At 47.5% G+C, this 20479-nt stretch overlaps 2 protein-coding genes across 2 annotated transcripts; both read left to right on the top strand.

The window, feature by feature from the left end:
* The first annotated feature begins 12037 nt into the window (after positions 1-12037).
* On the top strand, positions 12038-15833 carry LOC117863688 (uncharacterized). The gene is made up of 8 exons (XM_034747497.2): positions 12038-12441; positions 12685-12896; positions 13604-13885; positions 13972-14094; positions 14364-14514; positions 14609-14802; positions 15025-15061; positions 15193-15833. Exons 1-8 carry the CDS (start codon positions 12114-12116, stop codon positions 15321-15323), a joined length of 1458 nt encoding a protein of 485 aa, XP_034603388.1. The 5' UTR covers positions 12038-12113; the 3' UTR covers positions 15324-15833.
* Positions 15834-17042: 1209 nt separating this feature from the next.
* On the top strand, positions 17043-20085 carry LOC117863687 (uncharacterized). The gene is made up of 7 exons (XM_034747496.2): positions 17043-17321; positions 17416-17480; positions 17595-17638; positions 17734-18638; positions 19334-19423; positions 19504-19565; positions 19697-20085. The coding sequence occupies exons 1-7, from the start codon at positions 17058-17060 to the stop codon at positions 19800-19802; spliced, it is 1536 nt and encodes a 511-aa protein (XP_034603387.1). The 5' UTR covers positions 17043-17057; the 3' UTR covers positions 19803-20085.
* Positions 20086-20479: the final 394 nt, after the last annotated feature.

The following is a 20479-nucleotide window of genomic DNA, read 5'->3' on the forward strand; positions in this document are numbered from 1 at the left end:
TCTCTAGATGGGGATCACGATTAACATAATGTTCTTGAGATTTCTGGTGTCGACCGAGAGCGAGAGAGAGAGGGGTAGAGTACCTTCACCTCTAGGGGTGGTAGCAGCGGAGCTGCTGGCCATCTCTGCGTTCTCGTGAGGAAGTCTGCGCAAGGCAGCGACGCGCAGTGCCGTGTTGAGTCGCCAGTGTGGCGGCAGTGGTGCTTCCCGTCACTTCTGCGCAAAACCTAGATTGGTAGGTGTGTCGGTGGGGCGGCTGGCAACGGCGAACCTCGTGTGTCGAGCCGTGGTCCCCACCCTGTTTATATAGCGCAGCGCGACAGGGGCCCACCACCCAATGTTAGGGTGGGCGCCCCTGATCAGGGTGCAGATCAGGGTCCCGATGGACCTTTGGACCCATTGGGAAGGAGATCAATCTAACACACAATCACTCCTCCCTCATAACTCACAAGAATACCATGGCGACAAAAATGCAAGGTCATCCAAGGAAAAAAAACATCACGATGCTACAGAGCTACCAGCGAACATTACCAGAAACATTTTTTTTTAAAAAAAGCACTTCCCATGAATGGGATCCCATTGATTGACGCCATTATCGCAAATGGGAAAGCAAAATCTCGTGGGGTAGCTGCACACCGCCGTCCCCCCGGGACAAGGCAACAGCACGGGCTCAAGCCCTGCCGCTCAACCTGGATACCGCCGCGACAGCCGTCCTGTCCTTCGGGAAATCGGGCGCAGGGCCCACGACCATCCTGTGACTCATGTTCCTCTGCAGGGTCAACGGCTCATCGCCGGGCGTGTGGCGAAGCCGGGACGGGCGGCGACGGCGGCGCGGACTTCGTCGTCGGTGGCGGGGCCCTGAAAACAACCTCTGCTCGTTCGTTGCCTCTCCACCAGAGCCGGGGACGGCAGCTCTCGCCCCCTGGCGACGACCTCCTCCCAATCCTCCTCACCATCGTGGACGCGGTGGAGCCGCGGATCGAAAACGGGGGAGGTAGCGATGTGGCGCGTAGCAGGCAGCCCCCGACGTGCGATATGGAGCAGCCAGCGGCGGTGGCGGCAGACGAGGAGAGGACTCGCACCAAGGGCAATCCACGCGCTGGTGGTGAGGTTTTCCTCTCCATGAATCACGAGGTCGCCTGCGCGGCTCACCCAGCACAAACGGGCGGCCGTGGCATGCTTCTGAGACAGAGGAGAGCTGGAGTAGAGGAGAAAGATGATATGGAAGAAGAGCGGGAGGGGTATATTTGTCCTTTTGCATCCACATGCCACGCTGGAGGTCTGATATGTCGTGCTACGTAAGCGATTTTGGCAAATATGCAAGGAATCGTCTCTCCTGTGGCAAATTTGTTAGGGTATTTCTAAAACTAAGAGTGACCGTATGGAAAAAAAATTAAATATCCCGAGTGCCACTGCGACTGCGCGACCGAGAATCCGACTCGGACCGGAACAAACAGAGCCTAGAGCCTACATATCCGCGCGACCGCGCCCACGTAACCAGAGTTCAGAGGCAGCACCGCAGCAACCACCATGTCACACCCGATTTTAAGGACAAAATCGAGTGCATTGAATACATGTGCGCCAGGATCAAGTTACACACATGTACAACAATAGTGAATAGCAAAGACAGTGCTAAATCGAATTAAGAGAGTATTAACCATTATTACATGACCGAAAGTCTCACATAAACCACAAAGTCTAATTATTACGCAGCGGAACTCCAAAGACGACGACAACTCCACAGGCAGCTGACTGAAGAAACGTACGCCTAGAACTCCTCGAAGTCGTGTAGATACTCCTCTTCCCAATTAACTTGGTCTGAATAGCGGTTTGCAAGGGTGAGTACACTTATGGTTGGTACTCAACAAGTCGTGGGGAATAGTGTAGTGTAAGGCTAATTCAAGGTATGGCTAAGGCATAATTAGCATTCACTTTTAATTAAGTTGGTCAAGTTTTATTAGCAATTAACTAAGTATAAGTTCATACCACCCGAAATTAAACATGATCATAAATAAAGTAAACAACAAATGCATGAAATGATAACAAGTTAAGTTCATCTTCCGATAATATTATCATGTGAGGGTCCAGGCCGCTCTTAACCGTGAGCACGGCTGATCGATCAGTTTAACACTCTGCAGAGGTGGCACATCTTTACCCACAAGTCGCGTAAAAGTTCAAAAGAACTTTGGACCCAACCATGCGGTGCTAGCTAGGCACCATACCACACTTCCGAGGTGTGATTGCATAGGGACGCTACGAGGCCTTTACAAAGATTCGCTAGCAATGCGGTAACCTGCTAAGGTTTCAGGTCGAAGCGAAACATAGCAGTCCCCTAGTGGGTATAGTGTCTTAGCCAAGCCCACTTCCCAAGAGAGCGAGTGCTATATTCCATCAACGCCTCCCCTCTTGCCCTTTCGGTAAGGTAACCGCAAACTAGAGTTTCTAATTAATCAGCCAAGACCAGAGCCATTTAGTCTTGTGGTAGCACTGTTTTCCTGGGTGGTCGCTCCATGTTCCGATTAGCAAATAATGATCTTGTCTTAATGAAAGGTATAACAGAAGTAAAGCAAGATTAAGCATTGTGTTTAGTTAAACCATCATGTACCAAGTAAGCACTAAGCATGAGCTACCCAACATAAAGTAAACCGGTTGGTCAAGGCAAAGGTAAATCAATCTAGGCGAACCTTAATTGGGACCCATCAATTTACTCTTAACATGTGCATAGCATAAATGTTGAGTACGAGAAAGTAAAGGTGTATAGGACGAAAAGGTAGTGATCAAGGACACGACTTGCCTTCTTGGCCTTGCTCCTGCTGTTCGTACTCCTCGAAGGCTTGATCTGCAACTCCCTCGAACTGCGGGGCGTCTACACGCAACACACGAGCACATACAAGCAAACATGGGCAAAAGGTAAGAAAACAGTACACCAAACATAGTTAAACAGAGAAAATAAGCTTAGAAAGATGATCTACGCTTTAAAACGAACACGTGGATATAAAGAACGCGAAAAACGGAGTTAAGATGCAAAAGATATGATTAAAACAAGATCCAGGGACTTTTTTGTGAGAAAAACAAAACTTTTAGGGCCTATCCGCGAAAACCGAGGGCTTATACGTAATTATGCGTATAAACCGAGGGTCTGACGCGTAAAAACATCAAACCCGGACGGCGGGTTGATTTCTGGAAAGCTCAAGGGTTAAACCGAAAAATGCGAGGGCAGATCTGTAAATATTTTCAACGCGATCTGGACCGCGAGTTGATTTGCGGAAAAGGTAGGGGCTAAAGTGCAAAAGCGGCGCGGCGCGGCGACGCTGACCGGTACACGGTCTGATTTGACTCGCGATCGACCGTCGGATCTTGATCCGACGGCTACGGTCGACGACGACTCGCGGGCGGCGGCGGAAAAGGAAAGCCGGCGACGGCGAGCGGCGGCGGGTCGCCGGAGTCGACCGAAACGGCGCTCCGGGGCACCATTTGACGCACGGACTTCACCAGAAGCAAGAGGAGAACACGGCGATCCCGTTTTGGGGGTCCTCGTCGGCGGGTGCTCACCGGAGGCGGCGGACGACGGCGGGGAAGCGGCGGCGGCGCTTGAGCTTGTGGCGGCTAGGGTTTGGGGCGCGGGTGCTGGTGGAGGAGACCGGGAGGGCGGCAACTTTTATAGGCGCTAGGAGATAGCGCCGGCGCGGGTTTAAATCCCCCCGGAGGAGACGGAGCGGATGGAGTCCGAGGCGGAGAAGGCGCGCGGCGGTTGCGGGAGTCCGGCCGGATTCGGCCGGAGGAGGAAGACGACGGGTGGGGCCCACCCGTCAGCGGGCGCGGGCGGAGGCAGGCCGGAGCGGTGTCGCGGGCCGGCGCGCTCGTGGGCCGCGAGGCGGGGGTGAGCGGCAGGCCGGGGCGAAGCGGTGGGCCGGCGCTTCGCGGGCCGCGGAGGAAACACGAGCGTGCGAGCTGCGGAGCAGGCCGAGCGGAGGTGGAGGCGGGGTGCTGGGCCGCGGAGACGGAGCGACGGGCCGCGCGGGCGCAGAAGGAAAAGAGGAGGGGGAGCGGGCCGAAAGGAGAAGGAGAAAGGGATGCGGCCCGGGTGGAGAAGAAGGAAAAGAAAAAGAAAAAGAGAAATAGAAAAAGATTTGGAAATTGAATTCAAATTTGAAAATTCAAACTTTGATCAAACTCAAGCAATCAAAATTAATGCACCAGCATGAATGCACAAATAAATCCTATGATGAATTATTTGAATTAAAGAAAATGAATTTAAATGCCTAGAATTTAAATAACACCTTAATTTGAGCAAATTTTAATGAGTTTGAATTATTGAAATTTTGGGTGTTACACACCAACAAGCCAACAAGCGAGCATCTTCGGATATCGACCGAACTGCCGTGTGTCGAGGCTTCCCTTCCGTCGTCAGATCAGAGACCGCCAGGGCTCGCTCGCGCCGGACGTAGCAGGCCGGATGGCCAGCGTCAGTGTCAACCACTTCGCGCTCCTCGAGAGCGACGATCGCGGTGACACGCGCCTCGATGACAAGAACCAGCAGCAGCCCGCTGCCAGCCTTGCCCAAGAGCTCTTCGGCAGGGCCTACCCTTCTGCTCGGAGGATCATACGCAACAGGGAGAGGCAGCAGAGCGGCGCCGGCCAGGCGAACGCGAGAGACGGCGGCGCTCGAACGAAGAAGAACGCCCAGCAGGGTGGAGCGAGGAAGCAGGGAGGTGGTCGCGCCAATGGAGCGGCGGTGGACGCCGAGGCCCCAGCGCCGAGGCTGTACGATCCGAACCAGTTCCCGTCCCTGAAGTAGAAAGACTAGGACGAATCTTTGTTAGTAGCACAGGCAATGCCGTATGTTTTACCGTGAGTCGATGAATCAATAGTTTCCAGTAGTTTTTGGTGTGTAGATCGTACTGGTTCATGAGTTGAGATGTTTGGAGTTGGAAATTGATGCCTCCAACTGAACGGCATAACGAAAACATGGGTTTATCGTGTTTTATCCGCAAATAATAACCATTGCATATTTGAAACCTTCCATGGTCTCGAGGCCTCGAGAACGTACACGGATCCCTGGCACGTCACGCGTAGTCGCACCGTAGATAGAGTGATAGACTCGTGCAAGGCGCCTTACATACTCGGGAACGGTGCTAATTTTAGGTCCGTAACATAGGGACAGATTTACACTCCCTTATGGCAAATCAAATCTTATCGAAAAACGCAAACCAATAATCAACCACCTCTTGAATCAACAATCCTGGAGCCACGGGCGTTAATTTCCTACTTGAATGAACGTTACCTCAAGGTAACGAGTATTAGGTTGAATTTCAGGATAAATTTTTAAAAACAGTTGGTTTCCTACGAATTTCAGTCTTGCAATTCGACGAGTCCCATCTGATTCGCAACCTGCTTACTTACCTGCAGCATTAGTACGTTTCTTGTGAAGATCAGGTCGTAGTCCATCTAATTGCAACGTGGGTGCGAGTTTGCCACTTCTTTTCTGGAAGATTACTGGCATGTTAAAAACTAATCATCTGCGAGGGAAAACATATCTGATATATATGTACATGTTGGAATGATGGGATTGGGGGCACTATTATATATACACAAGTATCTTCATAGTTAGAATTGATCATATTTTTGAATTTCAATAATGTGATTCCAACACCAAAAGCTGCCGAGTTTTAAATTCAAGCGCGAATTTTCTTTGCTTCTGCATCATGTTAAGAAAAGTTACTTCCCACATGTAAAAGATTAGCTAGATAGTCTCAGTTACTTTTTTTAATCAACTTGTTATATTTTTAATGTATAACCAGTAGTGTCTGGCCCCTCATGTCTCTTTTTTTTAAAAAAAAAATTGGAGGCAAAGTAGAACCATTGGAGCACATTATTCGGTAAAATTTCTTATTTTCATTCAATCTGCCAATAACATTGATTATTACACTCGATTTCTGGAGACATTGACCGTAAGATAACACTACTAGCACGTACTATTAAGAAACGGTAACAATATCTAGCTCTACGCTAAGAAATACGAAGCACTTAACATCAGCTCTACTTCAGGGACGGGAACTGGGCCGAGTCCTCCAATTTCGGAGGCGGCGGCGGTGGCAAAACAACCTTTCTTGTCGTCCGTCGGCGCACCGCCGGCCACGCCGTCCTTCGCGTTAGCCGGAGCGTTCTGCTTCCGATTTTTGTATATCAGCGCGCGGGCAGAAGGGTAGGCGTTGGCGAAGAGGATTTGGGTAAGGTTGGCAGGCGCGGGAGGCTGCTGCTGAGACTGAAACGGCTTGTTGGCGGCGTTCCCCGCGGCGTAGACGGGCTTGGATGCGGCCTGCTGCTGCGGCCTCTTGATGTTCTTGCCGGTGTTCACCGCCGTGGTGCCGATGACCTGGGCCTTGGATGCGGCCGGCTGCTGCGGCTTCCTGTTCTTGCCGGCTTGCCGGCGCTCGCTGCGGTGTTGGTCTTCGTCTTGGACGCGGCTGGCTGCTGCGGCTTGCTCTTGGCGGTGGTGGCGTGCTTCGGCCTTGAGCTTGTTTGCCTTCCACACGGACATCTGCGGCTGCTGCTTCTTGTTAATGTTCACGGGGCGGCTCGCGGCGGCGTCGGCCTTGGCTGCGGCGCCGAGGTCGGCCAGGCGCGTGTCGCCGGGGTCGTTGCTCTCCAGGAGCGCGAAGACGTTGGCGCTGGGCTTGAGCGCCGCCGCCATGACGCGTGACGGGGCGAGCTGATCCTGGCGATCAACAACGCTGGCGGTTGTCGAAAATCTCGCAATGGGGTAGCTGATGCCTGATGATGCGAGGGCCGGTCGGCGAGATCAGAAGACGGACGATCGCTTTGGGTCTGATTCCTTCTCTGCCGAGCCTGACTCGTTTCCAGGAACCAGGCCCCCGCTAGCCTGGCTGAGTTGATGCGAGGGAGCATTGATTGGATAGCAGCATGCATGCATCCTGGCCAGACAGAGCTTTGCTCTGATTGCAGCACGCATAGTTGTTTGGACCGCTATGCATGCACCCACGCGCTCCACCATGGGAGCCTGACTCCTAGGAAACGAAGGATTTGGCCGCATCGCCGGAACCAGGCTCCAAGCGGCTTTTGCACGCCGCGAGCCACGCCGGCGAGCTAGGACTAACAACGAGTTCAGGTAACCAATCGTCCGGAGGTCGCATACGGGGAGCCTGTATCCAGGGTGGTGCAGGAACCAATCGCACCTTTTGTTGATGCGGTTTGGTGCAGAGAGAGAGGTCCGGGCGTGGATATAAAGGGCGGAAGTACGCTAGGTCTGTTGTACTCTGCATGGCCTGAAGTCTGACAGAGCTAAGCCACGAGGCTCCATCTTTTTGTATTCTTCCTTGTCCAGGACAAATTCTGTTCGGGACAAATTCGGTTTGGGTTTGGGTTTGCGTCTATAGCCCATGGGCCGCAACTACCGCGTGCGCGATGACGTGGGCAACGGGTAGGATAGGGTACGCGTAAAGCATTTACCCACCCGTTAGTATACCCGCCTATCTCTATTATACCTGTACCCGCCAAACATAACATGTAAAAATCCTTACTCGTGCCCGTGCCTGTTAGGTACCCGCCGGTATTGAACACAAACATGTCAATGAGTTCATATCCAAGAGTACAACAATAATTCAATAGCTAAATAAGTTTCAAACTTCACAATCACACACATAATGACATAAATAAGTCTCAAATTCTCAACTCTCAAACAGTCACACATGCATAAGTCCCAAATTGCCACACAAGTCAAATAAGAAATTACAACATAAAATCAAATACTGTCCTACAAGGCAGCAACATAAGCCAATACTATTCATTTGCTAGTCATGGATCAATGACGTCAGACTCAACATCATAGGACCTATGGAGACGGGCCGACCGGAAGAGGCGGCGTCGGGGCCTAAGGTAGGACCGCAGGAGACGAGCGGGGGACTGGCGGCGGCTGAGGAAGTGAGAAACGAGGTTACGAGGATAAGGTCCATCCGGTCGCTTCGCCTCGCAGATCGCCACCTTCCTCATCTACCTCTCGCTCTCACACGTGCACACGGCCGCATTGCCGCATTCTCATCTTCTCGTGCACCTGTGTTCCTTCCCTCGTCTTCCTTAGTCAGCAAGATCGACGGCGGCGGCAGCGGCTCCCTTCGGCGGATTGCACACGGGAGTGGATCCTCGGCTAATCTAGTGGCCACTGCTTGTTGTGGATTCAGATTGATTCTATTTCAATTATTTAATTTGATTTCCTAGAATTAACCTGATGCAGCTGGATTGGCTGCTCGGTGTCTGTGCTGTGGTTGCTGAAGCTTTAGGTGTAGGAAATTTGGGTTGTCCACTACTTACGAGTATATCTTTACTTGGTCGATTTTATTTATGTGAAGAGATTTTTCATTTGTAGATAAAACTCCATGTCAGAAGCGGAGTCGTCAGCTGCAGCAATTGCCACCCGTGAAGTAGTCCACAAGCATCCTTGGCCTGCCCCCGGCATCTAGCTGCACATGAGGCCTTGCCAAAGAGGCCATCAAGGATGTTCCTGAAATCTGTATACATCGAATTGCCGCAGCAACAACGATCAATCAGCCATCAATGGTGTGTGATCGGTTAACTTGATCCCTTGGTGTTAAGTTTGCTATTGATGTACAAAACATCATACGTGGATTGAATTATCCAGAACAACTACATAGCTTTAGTAATTTAGTAATGCAGTTTCTAAGCAATGGTTCATCCAGTTAGTCATGAATGTTTTGTGTTACATTTTTAGTTTATGTCCAACATATCACAAAACAATTACCGCATAATCATCTAGGTTCACTGGTTCAGGATCACGTAAACTATTTTTTACCTGAATCTCTCTGTCGAATTTGCAGGTCGATGCTATGTGCCCTATTGAGCTAGGTGGCAAGCATATGGCTTCCTATTGCTGAGTTTGGAGAAGACCTGGACAAAATTGTTTGGACATCTGTTTTCTTTTCCCTCAAGTGAAACTTTGGTGCTTATATATCAATTGCTTATTCATACCTTGCTTTTTCTATTCTTTGAGTTAGCCTCCCTATGTTCACAACGCAAGCATTGTGCACATTCTGATGCATACTGCACATGTTACATCTTCGTCTAAGATTATTACATACGTTGGGTCGTACCGTTGTAGCAATGGTACTGGGTTTAATTACCCAACTAATATCTGTGGTGATGTTATATAGTCCGGAAACAAAGGCTCCTTTCTTATATCAAGAAGAAAGTGCCTTCTGTTTTATCCCTGTTCATGCTGGCTCTTTTCCCATGTGTCAATTATCTGAATGTTCTTTTCCTAACTTTTGAATTTTCCTTTCAGATTAAAGGTTGTTCTAATGGTAGTGCAAGTCTCTGTGCAGATTTTCTACTGATAGTACCAGATAAGTCAATGCTTGCAGTGTGTAACTTCCAGGTAATCATTCAATTTTAGCTACCCCACAATTTGCTCTTGCAAATATAAGCTTAAAAATTCAATGTGGTTATTTGCTAGCTGTATGTCCTTTATATTTCCCATTGAGGCGAAGTACCGCATAGAACACAAGTGTACGGCTAATTTCCCAGTTTCACCTCTTGCAGTTTTCCACCTTTTCTTTAATGCTGTTGCTGGCAAACACCCTAAATAGCACTAACATCCTCCTCCCCTGTTTGTATTCAGGTACATTCAATCTGGTAGCAAAGAAGTTGAAACAAGAGTGTGCTACAAAAGGACAGGTAAAGAGCTTAGCTTTGGGATGCCTCTTCATTTTCAATCATGCACAAGCAGCTACAATGTATGTAGTTGTTGTCTGCTTTACCATATTTGCAAACCAAATGAATGTCCATACTTGATATTTGAGAGAATAGTAGACTGAGAAATAAGTAATTACGGATTCCAGTAATTCGGTTCTCCACATAAATTTGCATTAACTAGATAAAGATATGTAATTTATTGTTAAGAACTTAAGCTAACTACTGTGGTTTTATAAGTGGTTCATATGTGCGCTACTGATGCTTTATGATATATCTTAATATTGATGGACTAATTTTGCAAGGCTAAAAAATCATAAACATTCATATTGTTAATTGAGGGCCTAAAACGGCAAGCACTAATGTAGAATAGATATCTGGTTATAATAAAAAAAAAGAGAAAAACAAAAGGTGTGGGCTCAATTCTTAAAAACGTAAGGTGTGGGCTCAATTCTTAAATGCATCATACCACTCCGTGTGCCCTTTATAACGGGATACTTAGCAAACATGCTTTGAAGTGGGAGTTGGGAGCGATTGTATTTAATTGAAATTTGAAGGGAGCTTTTCCTGGTTTGAAGATGCAAGAGGGTTATTTTAAATCCTAGATTTGTAGTTGTAGAGCTCCCTATTTTGCTTAGAAATTTAACTTTATTGCTCTGGTAGTACAAGAAGTAAGGATCCCTGTTATGTGAAGATCGTGATTACTTTGATGTAGCTATGGGATCCTCTGATTTCTTTCTGAAAAAAAGACCAATTACAACTGAAAAGAGTATACTGAAATATTTTTAGAAATACCAATTTTGTGGACTGGGAATACAATTTTGCAGAAATCTTACTTTGAATTAGTTTTATGAATGTAAACTCATGCCTTCATTTGCCTCCTGCTCTTTCTTATTTTAGATTTTAGTGAAGTTGATGTGCGAGTCTCGTATAGCAGTTAATCCTTCTATTCCCAATTCAATCAGATTTCCAACATGGTTTCTTCTTATAGCGTAGCATATTTTATAGACTCTAGAGTACAATAAATGTTTCTATCACTGTGTTGCAGTGACAATATACTAACTCTTGCACTTTACACACAATTCAACTATGATACAGACGTACTCGAAGAGGCTTATGAAACGCAGTATCAAGAAGGTACACGTTGTCTTCTCCCTTAAATATCTTTCTCTATATATAATTTCTAATTTCCATTCTGTACAATGATAAAATGTTTTAGATACTAATGTGCCAAACCAGCCATCTATACAGATTCTCATCACCTAATTCATTTAAACAAACCATATACCTTGCTCTTGTTGGCATATGATACTAGTAAAAAATTGCATCTCCAATTACGACGGCTCCACGGCACAAAAAGAACTAGAAGCTCCAATTGATGACACCAATATAATCTTTTGATGACCTTTCCGATCGTGCTGTTAATATATTTTCATACAAACTTTTCTTATTTCATTACATTTACTAATAAATCATCTTACAAGCATCTTCCACCTTTCTGCAGTGAAGGAACCAACACCGCATCTACGAGTATATGATGTCAGCGCTGATTTATTTACTCCATATTATCAACTCTATTGATTCAATAATAAACCTGAAGACTGCTCTTAGTTAATTATGCAAGTTCAGACTCGAACTTATTGATTTTGGAAAATATATGTACCTATCCGTACTAACAATGGTCAAGCTTAGTAGTCTCAATACGTGTCATTTTTTGCTTATTCAAACAAATCAAATGTAAAATAGTGTAGGGACCTGTTTGGATGGAGGCTGCTAAAGTTTAGCACCTATCACATCGGATATTTGGATGCTAATTAGGAGTATTAAATATAGTCTAATTACAAAACTAATTGCACAAATGGAGTCTAATTCGCGAGACGAATCTATTAAGCCTAATTAATCCATATTTTGACAATGTGGTGCTACAGTAATCATTGTCTAATGATGGATTAATTAGGCTTAGTAGATTCGTCTCACGAATTAGCACATGGTTATGCAATTAGTTTTATAATTAGCTTATATTTAGTCCTCCTAATTAGCATCCGAACATTCGATGTGACACTGCTAAACTTTAGCACCTGGTATCCAAACATCCCCTAAGCGCGCATGGCGTGCGCCAACCACTAGTAAGTAACCTACCCGCGGGTAAAATTCCATAACAGTTTGGGTAAAACTGCCGTTCGTAGACCCGATTCGGACCTGGTCCAGCCTCGCACGCATTCGCTGCTCACGAGACGGCGTGAGTGTGTGACGCGAGTCACGTGACTCTCTCATCCACTTTGCGTGCGCGGTGCGTCGAGCCACGCCGCGGGCGCCGTGAACCCGAGGGAGACGCCACTGTGATTACCACTCCAGTTGTCTGGTTCCGGCACCGAGAGGGGGAGACGGCCATGGCGTGCTACGCCGCGCTCCTGCACCAGCCGCTCGCCTCCTCGCTCTCCCCGTGCTCATCCTCGCGGCGCGCCGGCGCCACGCGAGCCCCGCCGCGCCCCCAGCGCGTAGCAGCTCCCTCGCTCGCCTCCGCCCGCGCTCTTGCCCGCGTCAGGATCTCCCCCCGCTGCGCCGCCTCCGCTGGCGCCGGCGCCCATGGAGAGTCGCCCGCGGCTGCACTCCGGCGGGTGCTGGAGACGCCGGGCGCACACCAGGCGCCCGCCTGCTACGACGCGCTTAGCGCGCGCCTCGTCGAGCGCGCCGGGTTCAGCGCCTGCTTCACGAGCGGTATGTGCTCGCTCTTTTGCCTCTGCGGGAGTAAGGGGCTACCTCTCGGTTCTGCAACCCGCAAAAAATTACCTTTCTCACACTTGACACCTCTAGCTGGGGAACGAGCAACGAGCATTTCTCTAAGACTCTAGCTATGCTCGTGTTGGTTGCGATCTATTGCTATTGCTAGCCTGCAAGCGCTGTAGAAGGCTGGCGTTACTGATCACTGTTCCGTTCGTTGATCCATATTTTCCACTGCAGGTTTTTCAATATCTGCTGCACGGCTTGGATTGCCAGATGTTGGTCTCATCTCCTATGGGGAAATGATTGATCAAGGACGTCTAATCACTGAAGCAGTATCAATCCCTGTGATTGGTGATGCTGATAATGGTTATGGAAACTCTATGAATGTTAAGAGAACAGTAAAAGGATTTATTAATGCTGGTTTAGCTGGAATGATTCTTGAAGATCAGGTATGCTTTCAAGTGATAACAAGTGCAGATTTCTCCCCATAGATTGTGCTTGTTCTGCTTGTCTAGAAATTCGTTTCCTTTACTTTCACTTACTCTTAGGATCATGTGTTCAGTAACCTTTAGTTTTTCTTTTGGTCATAACAGCCTTGACTGAAAGAAGTTGTTAAAGCCCACCAGCGATTGCAAACTATTCTCTTGAGGATAATATTTATGTTCATCTACAAGACTGCTATTAGGAAATATTTTTTAATTATTTTTCCAACATGGTATTTCCAGGAAACTCTAGGTTACTCTTCTAAAACATGAACAGAAAAGGTGACATTCATCTTGCTAATCTTGTACAAGTTTGAGATCTGTTGAAATCTAGCATTGATCTGAATATTGTGTTAGTCGAATTGTACGGCTGTTTTGCTTATGTGCTGATATGTTGAAGTTACCATTTAGAATCTTAAAATGGAACATGCATTGTGAAACAGTCATAGTTGTGGCAATTGTTATAGTTTGGAATCTGGAGCAGGCTTGACAAGTTGACATCTCACATTCTCGGGTTCGCAGGACTTTGATAATTTTCAGAGCAAATATAGGTTTTATCTATGTTATGAAATTGTGCTCCCAAGCGATGTAACCTTTACCGATTATCTATGATGCAGTGATAGATATTTATTTGAAGTTTCTCTTATAGTGATATGATATATAGTATTCTGAAGGTGTCGCCAAAAGCATGTGGCCATACACAAGGAAGGAAGGTTGTCTCAAGGGAGGAAGCAATTATGCGAATAAAAGCTGCTGTAGATGCTAGGAATGAGAGTGGCTCTGATATTGTTATTGTGGCAAGGACAGATTCGCGTCAAGCTTTGTCTCTTGATGAAGCATTATGGAGAGTACGAGCCTTTGCTGATGCTGGGGCAGATGTTCTATTCATTGATGCCCTTGCCTCAAGAGAAGAGATGAAGGCGTTTTGTGCTATTGCACCTGGAGTTCCAAAAATGGTTAGATATGCTCTATGCACCAGTTCTTTTCAGGTTTTCCATATACTTGCAATGCCCCCATCATATATTCTGTAATCCAACTGCAGGCCAACATGTTAGAAGGCGGTGGTAAAACTCCTATATTGAGCCCTGTTGAACTTGAAGAAATAGGTTATAAAATCATAGCCTATCCATTATCTCTAATTGGGGTATCGATGCGTGCAATGGAGGTTTGTTGTTTATCTATATTAATTGCATGTTACTGACTCTCATTTATGTATGTCATTATTTCACTACACACCTAAGTACATCCTAAGGGACCCTGCACATTGATTCTCCTTAGCAGTTTTGGACAACAGGATATATCAGCATTTGCGTATGCATTCATATTATCTTGTGGCATATATGCAGGAGCTGTTGTGTAGTTTCTAAATTTGATGTGCAGATATATGCTGAATTTCCACTATGAACTGAACTGTGTAAAATGCATGGTCTGCAGGATGCTCTTATTGCTATAAAGGGTGGTCGCGTACCTCCTCCAAGCAGCTTGCCATCATTTGAGGAGATCAAGGATACTCTTGGGTTTAATCACTATTATGAAGAAGAAAAACGATATGTTGTGACACCAGCCCAATCATCTTACAGGACTGGTATGGACCTTAAGACTTCGTTCTACATTGATTATGAATGAATATTTGTAACCTACAGGTCCTCAATTATTGGATATGACTGATGATTATACAGGTGAACCAACCAGTCCAGGAGATGCCAGGTCGACGACTGAAAAACCACAAGAACCTGTTATTGACATATTGCCTCAGCTCTATGATATTGGTTCCAGTGGCAGAAGAGGACCTTCAACTGGAATTTGGTCTCGAACTCTTCGACTAAAGATTACAGGAAGAGATGGAGTCCAGAAAATTGATGCCAGGATACCTGTAAGTAATCATTGCTCGATTCCAGTGTTCAATATCTGGTAGTCAGATTCAAGTTCTGATACCACGTTAAACTCAATTAATTTAACTGCTTGACGCTGGGATATACATATGAGCTCAGTTGCTATGTTAGTTTCTTACTCCTGTTTTCTGCAAATGTCCTGTAATCTAACTGTTGCGTACTGATTAAACGGTTGTTCCTTTAATTCTTCTTGTCTACTACAGGCCGGGTTCTTAGAAGGGATGACGAGAATTATTCCAGGTTTGTACTTATATTCTTAAGCGAAGCATGATTGTGTAAATGTGCTTGCATTTTAGGAAGAAAAGGAAAGGGAAATCTGTAGATGCACTTGTCCATGTTTTATGTGATGATCTCCTTTCTCCTCTTTGCAGGCTTGGCTGGAGCTAATATAATGGAAAGGCTTCGAAATGCACCTATTGACGCAGACAATCCCCAGAATGGTCAGATACTGCTTGATTTTGAGGATGCCATGGGAGATAGGATCCAGGTTTTCATTGCTTGAACGCGTGTATGCTATCTATGCTGGTACTGTCAAACTCCGAAAGTATGGGCGTTTCAAGTAGCATCGGGGCCCTGACATCTTGTTCAAGCAGGTGATTTAGACATTGGTTATGTTGCGATGAACTATTTACACCTGACTAGGCCTGTTCCTACTGCTTAAGGCCTTTCCTGCCTACATCCAATTGGTCAGGCAAGATGTTAGCCTAGCTGGGTACTGCAGGATTAGTTTCTCTGCAGCCTTTTTTCTGTGACAGAAATCCTGAAGTTGATTTCGAATAAAGAAGTAGCTCCCGGTGACTTATGAAATAACATGTGCATCTATTTGCACAATCTGTGATGTAGCAAGAGCAGTAACTGAGTGTGTGTGAGGTGACTTATGAAATAACATGTGCATCTATTTGCGCAATCTGTGATGTAGCAAGAGCAGTAACTGAGTGTGTGTGGGGTGCGTGTTTGTATGGTTATTTTAGCTTTTTTTCCTTCTATCTTAATGCAATGATTATTTGAGAAATTTTTTTTGACTGCCATCGACCCATATTTGAATCTCACAGGATCCCACTATTCTGTACAGTAGTACATCTTTATATTTCACAGTATACCTAGGATGGGACCGGAACACTAGTATATTTGAATCTCACAGGGTCCCATTATTCTGTACAGTAGTACATCTTTATATTACACAGTATACCTAGGATGGGACCCGGAACACTAGTATACGCACACAACTGCATTACTGTCTATTCACCGTTCACCAGCAATGCTCCTGCCGAGTGCCGCTGCTGCTGCCATGTTTCATCAAACAGATCCAACAGGTCGCCGTCGTTGTTGCTCTCCTTGCCGCTGGTTGGCACTTCCAGCATCTGAAGAGGCAACCTGTTGGCTCTCAACCTTCACGAGCCCCGTGCTCTGCACCTGCACGGCCTCCATGGTTTCAGCAGCGTCCGCCGCCTCGAAAGCCTCCATGGAGCGGCCGTCCTGTTCCACTCTCACCCCGTCGTCGCGTTGCCCGGCGCCTGGTGCGTAGAAATTCATCTGGTCTCCCTTTTCCGTTGCCCTCGTCAGAGCCAGGCTTCTCTGCCTCGGCACGCGCCGCTTCCATGCACGAGCCTGCGCGGCACCGTCATCGTGGCCAGTCTCGTCGATGCTTGGCCTGAAACGATCGCTTCCCGCGTGGCCGCGTCCACCGCCACCATGACAGCGTCCATGCTTTCCGTTCCCGAAGACACGTCCTCGCGTACCTACCTTCTCCACGTCCCGGTGCGCCGCGCCTCCCGCTTCCTCGTCGCACCGGATCCGGATGTCCCTGAACACGTTGTTGGCGCACGGCACGCCCGCGTCGCCGGAGCGAGCCCCGCCGCGACGCCGCCGGAGACCAGCGCCTCGAGCCCGTCGGCCGCGCCGTCGAACCTCGCGGGCAGGGACTCAACGAGGAGGACGAACCCGTCGACCCTGCCGAGCACGCGCTCGGCGCGCTGGAAGAGCGCCGCCGCCCTGCGCGGCGACGAGCTGGCGGTCGGCAGGAGAGCGCGGAGAGCTATCCGCTTTCCGCTCTGCGCAAATTGCGACGCCATCACAAGGCTGTGAGGCTGTGAGTCTGTGAGACTGTGACGCGGGCCTCGCTATTTGTTAGGAGCCCAGGCGGTCGTGTTGCTCGTGTGGGCCCCTGGTTTCCCAGCACGCACCCGAGACCCATTGGCCCGGGTATAAACCCCGCGGCCCAAACCCTAGCCGCCCGATGCTCTTCGTCCCGCGCCAAGTCGCCCTCGCCGCCGCCTCCTCCTCTTCCTCCTCCCAGGCCCGCGCCGCCGCCGCCATGGCCAAGGAGGAGCCCAAGAAGGAGAAGAAGAGCAAGAGCAAAAGCAAGGCGGCGGCCAAGGAGAACACCGCCGCCGCCGCCCCGGGACCGAGGGCCGCGGTGGTCGCCTCCGTCGCGGCCTTCCTCGAGGCCGGCGGGTTCCCGCGCACGCTCGCCGCCCTCCAATCCGAGGCCGACCTCGAGGTAGCTGTGATTATTACTCCCTCTCCTCCGTATGCTTGTTGCCGTTTCTATGTACTTTTGCTGAGCCGCTCGATTGGGGATTTGCTGGTTGCAGGCAGGTGCTTGGAGGTCGTCGCCGGTGAACCTGGAAGAGTTGGTGGCCAAATTCTTGGACTCGAGGTAGTTTGAAACATCCACCCAGTATTCATCCCTCGTTGTCACATTACTTCATGGTGAGTATGTTTTTGGTGTGATTCGATCGATTATTGATTGAAATTTGGTTGTCACTTGTAGCAATCCCACTCCGATGGCTGTTGTCATGGGAAGCGATGAGCAAGGTAGCATCTTTGGTCACTATGCACTGTTGGTATCTGACATTGATTGTCACCTTGTTTATGTTTTAGTTGGTGCTGACCTGAATTTGCTGGTGCAGGTAAAGCAACTGATGGTGTAGCAGAAGACGGTGGCAAGAAAAAGAAGGGGAAGAAAACTGGTGCAGACGCTGGTGAATCTGAGAACAAAGTGAGCCCTTCTGCTCACGAGAAGCCCAGTGAAAATGCGGGTGGTGAGGCCAAAGAGAAGAAACAGAAGAAGAAGAAGGATGAAACTTCAGCTGCGAATGCTGGTGGTGACGAAGCAACTGAAACAGTGAGGAAAGATGATCATAAGCCTGATGGCAAGAAGAAGAAAAGCAAGAAGCAGGAAAAGGAGGATGACGTTGAAGCAAGGCTGGACAAGGTGGAATTAGCAATAAAAACCAAGTTTGAGGCAGCAGAAAAACTCAATGGGGATGGCGATATGTCAAGAGAGGAAGAACCGAAGGTTCAGGATGATGATGCTGACAAGAACAATGGTGCTGTAGAAAAGGAGAAGAAGAAGAAGAAGAAGAAAGACAAATCAGCCACCGAGACTTCAGTGAAAACTGATGCAGGAGCTGTGCCTGCTGATGCTGATGGTGCCAAGGGAAAGAGTGGCGTTGTAGAGCCAGTGAAGGATGATAATGAGAAAAAGGCCAAAAAGAAGCGGAAGAAGTCTGACCCTGAAGAAAATGTTCAGGTGGAAGGTAAAGAGGTTGCAGGGAAAGATTCAGTCCCAAAACCAGAGGATGAGAACAAGAGTGGAATGGAGATTGAAGAAGGTGATGATGGAAAGCCATCAAACGAGAATGCAGTTGCTGGCAAAAAGAGGAAACTAGAAGAAGTTGAAGGAAGCAATCCCCCTGCGACAGTGAAAGAAGATAACACAGCTAACCAGAGTTTAACCAATGGTTTTGCAGAGGATAAAATAAACCAGGACAGCAACATAAAACCAAGTAAGAGGCAGAAACATTCGTCTGAGGTATGTCACTTTCTATATATCTGTCATTGCTTCATGTGGCTGGTTACGTTTGCACCTTGTTTCATGTATTTTAGTCACCTTTGCAGGTGTTAACCATAATTCTTAGATCTTGTTTATACATGATGCATCATTTACTACTAGCTTCCTTAGCAACATAAGCATTATGGTTCCACTATTTGTTGACAATAACTGATTACTGGTCGATTGTATAATGTCCATTAGTGTGAATTCACCATGAAGATGTTTAACAGTTCATTACATTTGCTGATGTGAGAATTCATACATTAAACTCTGGAACTGCAGAAAAAATTTCCAACTTGTATGTCAATACCTTGGATCTAGATATTATGTACTCCCTATGTTCCAAATTGTAGGTCGTTTTGATTTTTCTAGGTTCATAGATATTATTATGCATCTAGACTATCTAAGTGCATAGCATAAACTATGCACCTAGAAAAGTCAAAACGACCTACAATTTGGAACGGAGGGAGTAGGTAGTTCCACCAGTGATACCCGATGCCATTGCTGATCTTATGCTTGTAATGCTCCTGATAATGATCTTATTTGGTCTATTGACAATTGGATATAGTTGTTTTGTTATTAGACGTATAACAACAGCAGTAGCAGTCTTTTTTTTTTTTGGTTCCAAGCAAATGTTGACATTCTTAGCATTTCTTTTTATTCATTTACTACAGCCAAAAACTGTGAATCCTTTTCAACGGGTGAAGCTGGAGGATGTCAAATTTGCAGATGAAAGGCTTCAGGATAACTCATATTGGGCTAAGGTGCTTTACTGCTTTATAGATCATGTATGCCGATGCTGATAGATAACATTGCCTCGGCTAATGTCTTATGTGTCTTATAGGGTGGTGCGGATACTGGTTATGGTGCAAAGGCGCAAGAGATCCTTGGCCAAGTCAGAGGAAGGTTAGCCCTTATAGGGCTTCCTGTTCTCTTTTCTGTTTGAGAATGACAATATACCAATGTAGTGGCAAATGTTCCTTTCTGATTCCTCTACCCTTACCTAAGACTGGGTTTGTTTGATTTTTCTGCTGCAGGGGTTTTCGGCATGAGAAGACCAAGAAGAAGCGTGGAACCTACAGGGGTGGACAAATCGACCTACAAACCCACTCGATCAAGTTCGAAAATTCGGACGAGGAGTGATCACTTAGCTTCCCCTATGATGGAAGGAGTCTACAACATTTAGCAGTTCACCATTTTTTATGGCCATTACCTATCAGTCTTGCTGGGAGGAAGAAGTGAGGCGCGGTGGGTGGTGCTACGTGGTAAAGCGGAGGGCAATTGTTGCAATGTGCCGGTTTGTTGTGATGGACATCCTGCTAAGCCTGAGGCGTGGATGTTTTGGGTTGGGCTCACTGATGTATCGATCAATTTTGCTACTGCTGATGCGACATAACGTTGCAACTACATGCATATTGTGAACTTACCCGTGATGCGCATTCAGTCTGTAATCCTTTTGGTTGCCTTGTCATATGTGATCTGGCTTGCCTGTGGTTGTGGGCCTTTTTAAATCATGCCTGGAGATAGATATGTTCCTGTCCACTTCATAATCAGGAACAGCCAGAATTATGGTTGCACTTGCATCATCTGGAGATGCAGCCTGCTGGCTCTCAACCTTCACGATCCCCGTACTCTGCACGGCCTAAGGTTTCAGCAGCGTTGGGCTCGACAGCCACCATGGAGCGACCGTCCTGTTCCTCTCTCACCCCCTCGTCGGGTTGCCCGGCGCCTGGCGCGTCAAAATCCATCTGGTCTCCCTCTCCGCCCTCGTCAGAGCCGGCATCTTGCTTCTCTGCCTCGGCCTGCGCGGCATCGTCATC

The sequence above is a fragment of the Setaria viridis genome, chromosome 7 (genome assembly GCF_005286985.2).
Source record: "Setaria viridis chromosome 7, Setaria_viridis_v4.0, whole genome shotgun sequence".
Lineage (NCBI taxonomy): Eukaryota > Viridiplantae > Streptophyta > Magnoliopsida > Poales > Poaceae > Setaria > Setaria viridis.

Excerpts from the sequence above, each read along its gene's own strand:
- LOC117863687 (XM_034747496.2), top strand. The coding sequence starts at position 17,058 with ATGCTCTTCGTCCCGCGCCAAGTCGCCCTCGCCGCCGCCTCCTCCTCT. Across the intron at positions 17,322-17,415 it reads AATCCGAGGCCGACCTCGAG|GCAGGTGCTTGGAGGTCGTC; the intron begins GTAGCTGTGATT and ends TGCTGGTTGCAG. Across the intron at positions 19,566-19,696 it reads CTTGGCCAAGTCAGAGGAAG|GGGTTTTCGGCATGAGAAGA; the intron begins GTTAGCCCTTAT and ends TTTCTGCTGCAG.
- LOC117863688 (XM_034747497.2), top strand. The coding sequence starts at position 12,114 with ATGGCGTGCTACGCCGCGCTCCTGCACCAGCCGCTCGCCTCCTCGCTC. Across the intron at positions 14,095-14,363 it reads TATCGATGCGTGCAATGGAG|GATGCTCTTATTGCTATAAA; the intron begins GTTTGTTGTTTA and ends CATGGTCTGCAG. Across the intron at positions 15,062-15,192 it reads GATGACGAGAATTATTCCAG|GCTTGGCTGGAGCTAATATA; the intron begins GTTTGTACTTAT and ends TCCTCTTTGCAG.